General features: G+C 42.6%; 1 protein-coding gene across 1 annotated transcript in view; it reads right to left on the reverse strand.

Moving 5' to 3' along the window:
* Nucleotides 1-12,696, reverse strand: part of SYT5 (synaptotagmin 5) — a 211,523-nt gene that overhangs the window by 13,760 nt on the left and 185,067 nt on the right. The window contains exon 6 of the mRNA XM_075839919.1: nt 10,272-10,439. Within this exon, the coding sequence (XP_075696034.1) occupies nt 10,272-10,439 (168 nt within the window). The remainder of the gene's footprint in view (nt 1-10,271; nt 10,440-12,696) is intronic.

Raw genomic sequence — 12,696 nt, forward strand, 5'->3', positions numbered from 1 at the left:
AAAATACTGATACAATAGGTGGTTTTCTATCCCTTGAGGAATATCCATGTTTTCTGCTGCGCACACGCTGTTGCTGGGATTATTGCTATTACCTGATATTTGTTTGAAAATCTAAAAGTCAATACAACTTCAGAAAGTAAAAAACTTGATCAGTGACTAACATGTCAAGATCAGAAAATGAATTCAAGGCAAACATTTATTTACCACCACCCAATAGGTTATGTCATTTTTTGGGTAGAAACATTCTCATGCAATATTGGACAGCAGGTATTAACGGTCCAGATGTCAAGACCAGGCAGGTGCTGGTTCTCATAAATGCCAAACTACAGCATATTTGAGATTTAGATACTCAAAAAAATCTCTTGCTAAAGGGGCACAGCAATTCAGGATGCAGCAAAAATACAGTGATATAAAACTGCTTATACCTCCACCAATATTAGTGCACTAAAGAACAGACATAGCCCAGAACAGGGGTGTGGAGCATTGATGATGTTTCAAGGAGTTTCTTGTCAATGGAGGGGACATTCCGGATGTCACCTTTTTTCTGATGGAGTATTATTCCATTCATCTGCTGATTTGAAGAGCCAAAATACCTGCATGTGGTCATCGGATAATCCACACAAGTCACACGGTACACCATGGTCAGACGTTAGTGCCTGGTGTGCAAGGTCTCGAAAACTGATAATTGTTTACATCATTTTTGACAGACCATAAACCCTATATCCTTTCATCGGACACTATACTGACTCTATGTCTACTTCCAGCAGTCCTGCACTTACAGCTTGTGTCTCCAGGGTGGTAATGCGTGATGTGTTCAGGGACAGATTCATCTTCAAGGACAAATGGTTACCATATTCACCCGGTTTTACTCTGCCAGACTATTTTCTGTGGGAGCTATGTAAGACACTATACTTGACTATCTCCATCAATTCCTAGAGAATGAATAGCGCATGACCGCTCTGTTGAACCAGGGGACTCAGGACCCCCGTTTTCGTGATAAGTGTGGGGCTCAGCAAAGGAACCCCAGCAATCAAACACTTTTACCTGTCCTATGGATAGGTGATACATTTTTATAATGGGACAACCCCTTTAAAGAGAGTCTGTCAGCTTTCTGACATACATGTTTTGTGAAATACTTGTAATCAATATGAAATAATGCTGCTGCCTTTTTTCTTAGAAGTCTGTTATGCTGTTCCTCTGTCATTCCTCCTGGAAATTTATGAATAAATTGGCAATTGGGCATAATCATTTCCCTTGTCTTCCTTCACAGTCTAACAGTCTCAGCACTGATTGGACAGTGTCAAAGTGCATAGGGACAGGCCCCATTGACAAGTAGAAGTGTAGCACCCAGTTATTCTAGGAGAATGAGAGTTTTAAGAAGAGGTGCTACAGAATTTTTTTGAGTTAACCAGTTCCAGACCAGGCTATTTTCTCCTGTTAAGGATCAGGCAGAGGTTTTTTGTTTTTTAGTAAATGCAGGTCTGAAAGCTATAACAGTTTTTCTCATTCTGTAAGGTTATGTTCACACTGCCGTCAGAGGCTCCACTCTGATTCTCCGTCGGCAGTCCCAACAGCTTTGACGGAAAGAATATCACTGCAAGAATAAGAATAGCCTTATATAAGAAATGTTTGTGCCTTTTCTCCTATGATACATAGGGATTTATGTTCTGGCCCATTCTTATATCAGTATTTTTTTTAATTTATATTTTGTGTTATCAAGGAAAAATTTTAAAAAATTAATAAAGCCAAAATGTGTCTGTCACATTTTTTCTATTTTTATTTTAATAGCACAAAGTGTCACTAAAAATATTTTCTAACGTGGTTCCTCCTTCCCTGGCATTTTCATATAGGGGATGTATCATTTTTAAAGGGCTATATTAGCTCCAGTAAGAGGTGGAAATACAGCCTCCTTACATACACCGCACAGCAGATCTGGGTTTTGTTGAATGTTGTGTATTTGGCGATCAGGAAGGCAGAAATGGTTTAAACTATCTCTGCCGGCAGCTGCACTAATCCAGACCAGCCCAATGTCTAATGACGTCGAGCGGTCCGCAAGCAGGTAAGCATAGCACATAATATGCCTGTTTTCGACTACATATTAGTCACTATATTACTCTAAAGTTGGCTATGATGTAAACTGCACCAACTTCTCTTCTTTTCCTGCCACTATTATTTCTACTAATTAGTGATAAAAAAAATCTATAAAAAATTAAAAGAAAGAAGAACCTGTAAATAAATTTTTTTGCTGCATGAGATTAAATGTCTTATGGCCTCAGTACAATTTCCTGGAATACAAGCATGAAAGCTATGAAATCAGCTGGCATCACATAATTGGTGATTAAACTAAAGTTAGTCATAACACAGCGAATAAATATGGGAAAAACCTAATGTCACGCAGGGAAAATAATACAGCAACCACCCTCCGCAGGGAGCCTATTAATATAAAGGTAAATAAGGCATCATTACTCACTGGGGATCCTGTAAATGAAAAAATGGCACGTTCTGGCATGCATTAGGACTTATTTATACAGTGGATGCAAAAAAAGGACAGTGCTTGTTTTTACATTCACATTTGTTTAATGCATTGTTCTATTTTCTGATCATTCTTGTTATTTGATTGCCTAATTTCTTATTGAAGTAAATTTTGGGAGAGGTTGTGTCATGCCACACTGAGCAAGCCTAAAGGCTATGTATACCTTTGGAGCAAATTTAGTTTTGTTTTGATTTTTTATTAAATCAATGTGTTATGTGTTTTAAGCAACTTTCAAATTTACTTTTATGCGTTTTTCTTTTACTTTTTACGATACAGCTTCTATGTATCCTGTATACATAGAAGCTATAGGATTCTCTCAGCCGATTCGGTCAGTCCAGTAAAACCGAAAGCTCGGTGGAGATCGGCTCCTGTGTGTCCCTGACACACAGGATCTAGCCAATATCAATCACATCTAAGTTATGAACTTAGATGTGATGAATATTAGCTGGATCCTATATGTCAGAGACAAGCAGGACCCGCTCTTAGCTGAGCCGTCAATTCAGCTGAACGGCCGGATTCGGCTCTAAGAGAACCATACAGCTTCTATGTATACAGGATACATAGAAGCTGTATAGTAAAAAGTAAAAACATTTTTTTAATAAAAGTCAATTTGAAAGCTGTATAAAACACATAACACATTGATTTAAAGAGAACCTTTCACCTCCCCAAACATGTGCAGCAGAGTGCAGCATATTATAGGAAAGGCTTCACAAACACTGTCTGTAAAATTATTTTTGTAACTCCCTCCATTATTTACAGATCGGTGCCGTTATATTTGGCGCCCGATATGTAAATAACCCCCTGAACAGTCAATGGGGTGTTTCTAACTAACTAAAAGGCAAGGGGGTGTGATGTCTCCACTCTGACACTGTCCAATCAGCTGCGGACAATGTCAGGGCGGCTAACGCTGTGCTCCCTCCCGCGAGAACACACACAGACTTGGTGGTTGTGCTGCAGATAGCGTGAGCTATCACATCATATGTGTTCAGTGCTGGTTAATACACACTGCTTCTAGTGCACCAATTCTTTTTAGCTGGCCTGCACACTTGCAGGGATCTTCTTGCCGCCTGTATATAAGAGGATCTGGGTGGTAGAAATGAGCTACTGAGCATATGTGACCACTGGCAATAGACACATTAGGTGGATGTTCTGAGAAGGAATAAAAAGAACACCAGGGGGTGCCATAAAAGGTATTTAACAGCAATATCTAGACACAGGAGCATATTTTTCAAATTGTTATATTTTGCATGATCTAACAGGGAAAAATAATATTTACTTGTGGGGCAACCTCTTTAATGTCAGCAAGCATGCTTGTAGGCTGAGATGAATACCAGGAGACTAATGAACCTTTTACATGGGCCAGTGACCGGACAAATGACGTTCATATGAACTCTCGTTCCCAATCATTGCCCTGTGTAATCAGGGAAATGATCAGAGGATGATCGAGCAAACTCGTTTGTTAGGTGATCGTATCGTTTATGCAGCAAGAAATTTTATCGTTGTCGGCAGCACATATCCCTGTGTAAACAGGGAGACGTGCTGCCGACATGATGGAAATGCATAAAACTTGAGGACAGCATCCATATGGCAAAAGTAAAAAAGTGTTTATTAACACATCCCAATATCAATAGTGCTACGTTTCGACCCAGCAGGAGTCTTTATCAAGCAAGACCCACGACCTCTCCTCAGGACCAAACCTTCTCCAGTCCACCGGGTAGAAGGTCCTTCCTCCTACCCTCTTGTAATCCAGGATCTCTTTTACTTCAAAGATGTCAGAAGAACCGCAGAGAGCAACTGTAAAATCAGAGGATTTGCTAAATCGGTTCAGGACCACGGGCTTTAGGAGGGACACATGGAATGAGTTGGGAATTTTGAGGGTAGGAGGTAGCTGAAGCTTATAGGACACAGGGTTTATTTGTTGCAAAATTTTGAAGGAACCGAAGAGGGAATGAATTTGTGGGAAGGGATGTTCAGGCGAATGTTTTTGGAAGACAACCAGACCTTGACTCCGGGAGAAAACTGAGGAGGAATTTTCCTTTTCCTATCTGCATATCTCTTCATGCGATCAACTACCTGAAGGATCGCGGACTTAGTTTGCTGCCAGATGTGTTGGAAACCTCAGAAGGAAGAATTGGCTGCAGGCACTTGAGACGTAGCTGGCACAAAAAAGAGGAACACGTGGATGTTAACTGTACACAATGAAGAACGGAGAAGAAGCAGTAGATTCACTAGTATGGTTGTTGTATGAGAATTCAGCCCATGGCATAAGCTGTACCCAATTGTCTTGTTGAACTGAAATAAAATGACGAAGGTAATTTTCAAGTACCTGGTTGATCCTTTCAACGTGACCATTAAATTGCAGGTGTTAAGCGAAAGAAAAGACCAATTTGATATCCAAAAGTCTACACAGGGATCTCCAGAACTTAGATGTGAATTTTACACACCGATCTGACCCAATATGTAGGGGGAAACCGTGCAGATGAAAGATGTGCTGGATAAACAAACTTGCCAGACGAGAAGCAGAGGGAAGACCAGTTACAGGGACAAAATGTGCCATCTTGTTGAAGCGGTCCACCACGACCCAGACCATGGTAAATCCAGTAGAATAGGGTGGTCAGTAATATAATTCATGGCGATTTGTTGCCAGGGAGTGTCAGGAACTGGCAGAGGTAGGAGCAGGCCAGCCAGTTTATAATGGTTAGCCTTGTTTTGGGCCAAGTTCGTACACGAAGAAACATAGTCCAAAACTTATTTTGGTAGCGTGGGCCACCAGTAGTGACGAGCAATAAAGTCCAGAGTTTTACAGACACCAGAGTGCCCAGCCAGTTGGAATTGTGTCCCCAGTGTAGAATTCTCCTGTCAGCAAGACTAACAAGAATTTTCCCAGGAGGAATGTCCTTGATTTGCAGAGGGTTAACAGCAATAATCCTAGAAGGATCAATAACATGTTGAGGACTTTCGTCAGAGTCATTAGTCTTAAACGACCGGGACAGCGCAACGGCCTTAATATTTTTGTCCGCAGGGTGGAAATGATGTAGGAATTGAAATCTGGCGAAGAACAGTGACCATTTGGCTTTACAAGGTTTCAGTAGTTGTGCGGACTGTAAATATGTGAAATTCTTGTGATCCGTGAAGGTTATGATGGGATAAGCAGCCCCCTCCAGCAGGTCTCTCCACTCTTCTAAGGCCAATTTGACAGCGAGTAATTCTCAGTCCCCAATGGAATAGCTGTGGTCTGCAGGAGAGAAGAGCTTGGTGAAAAATCCACAGGATATTGCCTTACCCTTGGAATTCTTTTGAAACAGAAGTGCTCCGGCACCAATGGAAGAGGCGTTAACCTCCAATGAAAACTGTCAAGTTACATCAGGATGATGAAGAACGGAAGTAGAAGTGAAGGCGCTCTTGAGGTTGGAGAATACCAGCTCTGCCTCAGGGGTGCAGTCCTTAGTGGTCACTCCCTTCTTGGTATGAGCAGAGATGGGAGCAGTAAGGGACGAGAAATTTGGGATGAACTGACGATAAAAATTTGCGAATCCTAGAAATCTCTGTAGGGCTCGGAGACCTTGAGGACGTGCCACTCGAAGACGGACTTCACTTTCTCTGGATCCATTTGTAGACCACGATCAGAGATAATATAGCCCAGGAAGGGCAAGGATTTTCTTTCAAATACGCACTTCTCAAGTTTAGCGTATAAGTTGTTACCCCTTAACTGCGACAGGACTTGGCGAACATGCTTCTGATGCGTCGTCAGATCAAGGTGATGTACAGATGAACCACCACACAGACATACAGAAGATCACGGAATGTGTCGTTCACAAACTCCTGAAACACCGCTGGAGCGTTACACAGTCCAAAGGGAATGACGAGATAGTGACCGTCTCGGGTGTTGAGTGCAGTTTTCCATTAATCACCCCTGAGGATACGGATCAGGTTATAGGCCCCGCGTAGATCCAGCTTTGTGAAAATCTTGGCCCCATGAATCCGGTCCAAGAGCTCGGACATAAGCGGCAAGGGGTATTTGTTTTTAACTGTGATTATGTTTAAAGGAACAGTGTCATCACAAATTATTTTTTTATATGTTAAAGATGTTAGTGCTTTATTAAAAACGTTTATATTCATTTGTGTGTTTGTGTTTTACTTTTTCTTATTTTTACACTTTTTCTTCCCTATGGGGGCTGCCATTTTTTGTTCCATTTCTGTGTGTGTCGATTAACGACACATACAGACATGGAATACGGCAGCCATAGTCCCATAGGGACTGCGAACGGCTCCCGTCCCATTGACTGCAGTGTACGGCGTCTGTGTGGGAACTGCGCATGCGCCGCTCCCACACAGTCCTATTCGAAATTGGCGCCGTCCGGCGCCATTTTCCTGTGGACCGGAAGTCGCGGCCGGACAGTAATATTACTACTTCCGGTCGCGGCTTCCGGATTTATGCACTTGCACCAGCGACAGCAAACGGAGCGGACGGGCCGGAGGGAGCCGCGGCGGCAGGAGCAGGTAAGCGATTTCAATGTATGTTCGTGTTTTTGTGTGTTTACTACTGTATGTAAACCTACTACACTGTGGGTTAGCTCAAAAAATGGCGACACACAGTGTAGGAGGTTCAAACCCCTCGTTTATCCCGGCACTAGCCAGGATAAAGGAGGGGGGGATGCCGAGAGCTCACTAGAGCGAGGGCTTTTAACCCAATGTTGCAATGCTGCAATTTTGGGAACAGCTCCATCTAGTGACCAAAAATGGGTAGTATTATAAATTAGAAATAATTTATAATATTTCCTGGCTCGTGCAAAAAAAAAAAAAAATTTGAACAATGTTTAATCACCCACACACTAAATGTTTAATCTTTAAAAAAAAACATGTTTTTCTGGCAACACATTCCCTTTAAAACACGGTAATCGATGCACGGTCAGATTGATCCCATCCTTCTTCTTCACAAAGAAGAATCTGGCTCTGGCTGGTGAAGTAGACTTCCTGATGAACCCCCTCTCCAGGTTCTCCTTGACATACTCCGACATGGCCTGGGTTTCAGGCAAGGAGAGAGGATAAACCTGTCCATGAGGAGGTGAAACTTCAGGGAGCAACTCAATAGGAACAGTCGTAGGAACGATAAGGAGGCATATTGTGGAGGCAGTCCAGTGAGTGACAGAGGTAGTGGAGAAAACAGGACGAACCTGAGGCAGACAGCGGTGAAGACATCGGGGACCCCATTGGAGGACCTCTCGGGAATTCCAATCAAGGACAGGAGCGTGTTGGCGAAGCCATGGCAGTTCCAGCAGAATGGGGTTAATTCTGAATGGAGGGCTCCTATCTGTAGCCTCAGAGGTTTGGTGATAGACAGGATTGGGTCGGGCAGAGGTTGCCCAACTACTGAAGCGACCGCCAGAGGTTTCTCCAGAGGAACTATGGCCAAGCGGAGACTATCTACTAAGTCAGGCAGAATAAAATTTGCAGCCGCTCCAGAGTCCAAATAAGTGGGGACAGAGTGCAATTCTTCACCATGTTGGCCAGAACAATGAGAGGCCAAATTTCCCAATCTCATATACCCTGCATCAAATCTGCAAAATGGCTTCTAGCCCACACTACACCTGATATTGCTAAAAACTTACACACTTACTACTCCAGCCTTTATAACTTATGTCCTTATCCACCCCCCCACCCGGGGTCCAGGACTCTCCCCCTCCCCTTTTCCTCGTTTGTCCGCATAAGACATAACGGACATGGAGGAAGACTTCTCCACTCCAGAAATTCTCGATATCATAAAAGACCTCCTGGGAGGAAGAGCCCTGGACCAGATGGATATACCGCCAAATTCTACAGTTTTGGCTGACCAACTCTCACCACTCTTGCTCAAATCTTTTAATGCAATTTTCCCTGAAGTCATATTTCCCCCTAATTCTACTCTGGCGCTTGTCGCGGTCCACCCTAAACAGGGTAAAGACCCCCAATGTATGCCAAGCTCCTGGTCAACAGACTAAACAAACATCTACCCACCTTGGTTGATCCAGATCAGAAGGGGTTTGGTGCCTGGCAGGGAGGCCCGCGACAACACGCTTAGGACCCTAGACATAATCCATCATGTCAAATCTCATCACGCCCCCCTAATGATTCTTTCATTAGATGCAGAAAAGGCATTTTTGACAGAATCTCATGGTCCGCTCTTCGCTCAACCCTCCAACATATAGGGTTAGGCCCATCCTTTATTCCTAGAGTTTTTGCCCTTTATCAGTGTCCCTCTGTGCAGTTCAAAATTAACGGTTCTCTGTCAGAACCCTTCACCATACACAATGGCACTAGGCAAGGCTGCCCCCTCTCCCCTCTTCTATATGTGCTGGTCATGGAATATCTTATGGCCTCTATTCAAGACAATCCGGACAAACAGGGTATTTCAATAGGGGAAGTAGAATACTAATTCTCTGCATTCGCTGACGACCTCCTGGTCTATCTCACGAACCCGCATATCTATTTAAAATAAAGCTATCCAAATCAGAGGCCCTAAATGTGTCACTACCAGACCCTTTGTTTGCCACTCTTAAAACTAACCTACCCTTTGCATGGCCTTCTAAAGGCATAACCTATCTAGGAATACGTATTATGGCCAATCTTTCGCAAATGTACTCGTCTAATTTAATTCCCTTATTGGCCTCATTCCAAAGAGATCGGACAACTTGGAATAAATGGGACTTCTCCTGGTTTGGGAGAATCAACATTTTGAAAATTACCCTGCTCCCTAGACTGCTGTACGTCCTGCAGACCATCCCCATCTTCATCCCTTAATCCTTTTGGCTCCATATTCAAAGTTGTTTTGGATCCTTTATCTAGTCCTCCGGTCGCCCGATTGCTTTCTTTATTATTTAGCTACAGCCCATGCACGCATCCTTGACCTTATTCATAACCAAGACTAAACTGTGGGTACGCCTGGCCCAAGCCATTTGTCCTAATGCTTTCTCCACCCTCCCCTGGACGCAGCATTTATTTAAAAGAGGTACACTCCAGGCCTCCTTTACTATATCACAAACCCTTATGATGCTATGTTTAACGAGGTCAGGCAGATCCCTTATAGATAGCTTAGGCCCACTGAACCCAAACACTGATAACCCAGATTTCCCTGCCGATCGAGTCCAACGCTCATTCCTTGGTAGTTCCCTCCAATGTCCTCTCCACTTTACACATGTCTTGACCAACTCCTCTATACTCCCATTGGCAACAATACTATCAAATGCCACACCTTCCGCTAGACAGTTTTATGAATACAACCACTTGAAACTTTTCTACACTACTACTAAAAAACATGAAAACCTCCACCGCACATTAACTGACATTGAACAATTGTGCATATCCTCCAATCCACCCTCGCATACCATCTCCACATTTTAACACTTGTTTCTCACCCAACGCTCACATCATCCCCTCTCATAACTCAAAGCCTGGGAACGAGAATTGAACAAACAATTCACTGAAGCAGTCAAATTTATTACTTTTTACATAAATTATAATATGTATAGCACATCTCATGCCTACAGTGAGTTAAACCAATGTTCACCTTTATATATAAATAAAAACTGTATGATACGAACCAATGATTTAAATAGGAACAACCTCTCCATAAACTTCAGTTGGGTATAAAGATTGGGTAACTTGTATATAAATTATGTCAAACTTCTTTTAAATGTTTCAATCATAAAATATCAGTTTGGAGTTGGACACCGGTTATGGACTATAAAATGACATAAGTTACCTCTTCTTTTTCAGCAGACTGCAGATCCTGCCACTCCTCGATGACATGAGCCAGGTCCACAGTGTTCATATGTACTCGTGCCTCACCAATTGCATCGTGTTTAGAAAATCGGTCAAAATCATATACTGACATCACTAAGGTCTTTCCTCCAAGTTCTGCATAAGGAATCTAAATGAAGAAAAAAATATTAAACAAATAGTTATTTCTGCAAAACCAGTGTAAAATGTAATCTAACGAGGTTAAAAAAAAAAAAAAAAAAAAAATCTAAACAAGATTCAGAATAATGAGAAGGGCCATACTCATGAGCCATCTGCATAGGAAATTAGAAAATATACTATCTGCTTGATAAGATAAGAGGGAGTTTGTAATGAATACTAGGACATTTTAAAGGGGTTTTCCAGTCCTAAGAAATTGTTGGCCTATCAGGAGAGACCAGGAATACCTGATCGGTGGGAGTCCGACTCCCGGCACCCACTGCCGAACTGTTTTAAAGGGACGTATGAAACAGTGTTTCCCCTTATTTCAACTTGCTCAAACTGTAAATTGCTGACACACTTGTAGCGGTGGTTCACGGTATTACAGCCTTTTCCCATTCAAGTGAATAAGAGAAGGCTGTAATACTGTGAACCGTGCACTGTGGAGCAACAAAGGAAATGAAGAGGAGGCAGCGCAGCGGCCCCTTCAAAACAGCTGGGTTTTTGGAGTCGGACCCCGACCGATCATATATTGATGACCTATCCTGAGGATATGCCATCATTTTTTGGGGATTGGATAACCCCTTTAAAGCCTAACTCTAGGGAAAAGGTAAAACATTGCTCCCTATTGTTCCCTGAAGTCATACTTGCCAGGGTTTTCACATTTTTCATCGGCTTGTTTTTAGACTTATTTTTTTGCGTTCCTTGCTTTCCCCACAAAAGTTGCAGCAGACACTACACCTAAAGATGCTTTGTGAAAATCTGGCCTAAAGAGGTTTCCACTAAAACACTTTTGCCAACAAGTATGTAGAAGGGAAATAATAAGTTTGTTCTTTCTTTTTAAATGTTGTAGCTATTTATTTTTATTTTTTTTTATACTTTTCTCAAGTGGTCATATTGGAGGCTTACACTCTCTTTCAGTAATGTCTGTATAGACTGCCCAGCACGGTGTGTGCAATTTATTGTAGCTGCAATGAATGCAAGTTAATTGACAGAGGAAGTTAGAAGATCTCTTAGGCCCTGCTCACAGGAATTTAAAAAATCTCTTAGGCCCTGTTATTAGGGCTACGCGTTTCGACACCGAACTAGTGTCTTCCTCGGTATGGCCCGATGAACACGCCAGTTCGGTGTTGAAGCGCGTAGCCCTAAGAAAAACAATCATTATAAAAAGCTTTGTATCGCATCGTTCCTCAGCAGCACTACCATTTCTCCCTTATTCCACTTGAATACCTTACATTATCCACAGCGGCACGTATATACAAACCTGCCAGATGAAAGAACAGCTGCAGCTGAATTGACTACCATACGCTTTCACCAGAGTTGTGCCTGAGAAAGCACATCTCATTTAGGTGAGTTTAATACTTATGCATCACACCGATCTATATGTGTTACCACATTGATCCGTACTATGTGGTGCCGTATCTCACTTCTTTCTAAACACAGTTTGATTTTCTGATTATATACTTGCTTTAACAAGAGTGACACAGACTGTTCTATGTTAGTACAAAGCCTTGCTTCAAACCTAAATCTCATTAACCCCTTCCCGACATCTGCCGTATACGGCGGAGGTCGGGAGGGAGTATGGAACAAGCTCATGTGCTGAGCCCGTTCCATAAGACGAGCCTGTCAGCTGTATGATACAGCTGACACTTCACTATAACGAGTGTTTAGCCCGCTCATTTAACCCCTTAGATGCTTCTGGCATCCCGTCAGCCTCCCCGTGATGCAAACATGGGATGCTGATAGTTGTCATAGAAGCTTGGGGGCCTAATTAAGGCCCTCAGGTCTTCCATCTTTGTACTCCTAATAAGTCCTGCCACAGGCAGGGCTTACTAGGAGCCTGTCAAAATCGAAATATATTGCAGTATATCGTGCATGCGATCCAACGATCGCTGGTACAAGTCCCCTAGGGAGAAAAATATATATATTTGAAGTAAAAAATATCCCCCTTTTCCCCTAAAAGCAATGTAAAAAAACAAAAAAAAATTTATATAACAAAATATCATCGCATCCTTAAGGCTGGGTTCACACGAGCACATTAATGTCCGTAATGGACGGACGTATTTCGGCCGGAAGTCCCGGACCGAACTCAGTGCAGGGAGCCGGGCTCCTAGCATCATAGTTATGTACGACGCTAGGAGTCCCTGCCTCTCCATGGAACTACTGTCCCATACTGAAAACATGATTACAGTACGGGACAGTTGTCCTGCAGAGAGGCAGGGACTCCTAGC

The sequence above is a fragment of the Rhinoderma darwinii genome, chromosome 10 (assembly GCF_050947455.1).
Source record: "Rhinoderma darwinii isolate aRhiDar2 chromosome 10, aRhiDar2.hap1, whole genome shotgun sequence".
Taxonomy (NCBI): domain Eukaryota; kingdom Metazoa; phylum Chordata; class Amphibia; order Anura; family Rhinodermatidae; genus Rhinoderma; species Rhinoderma darwinii.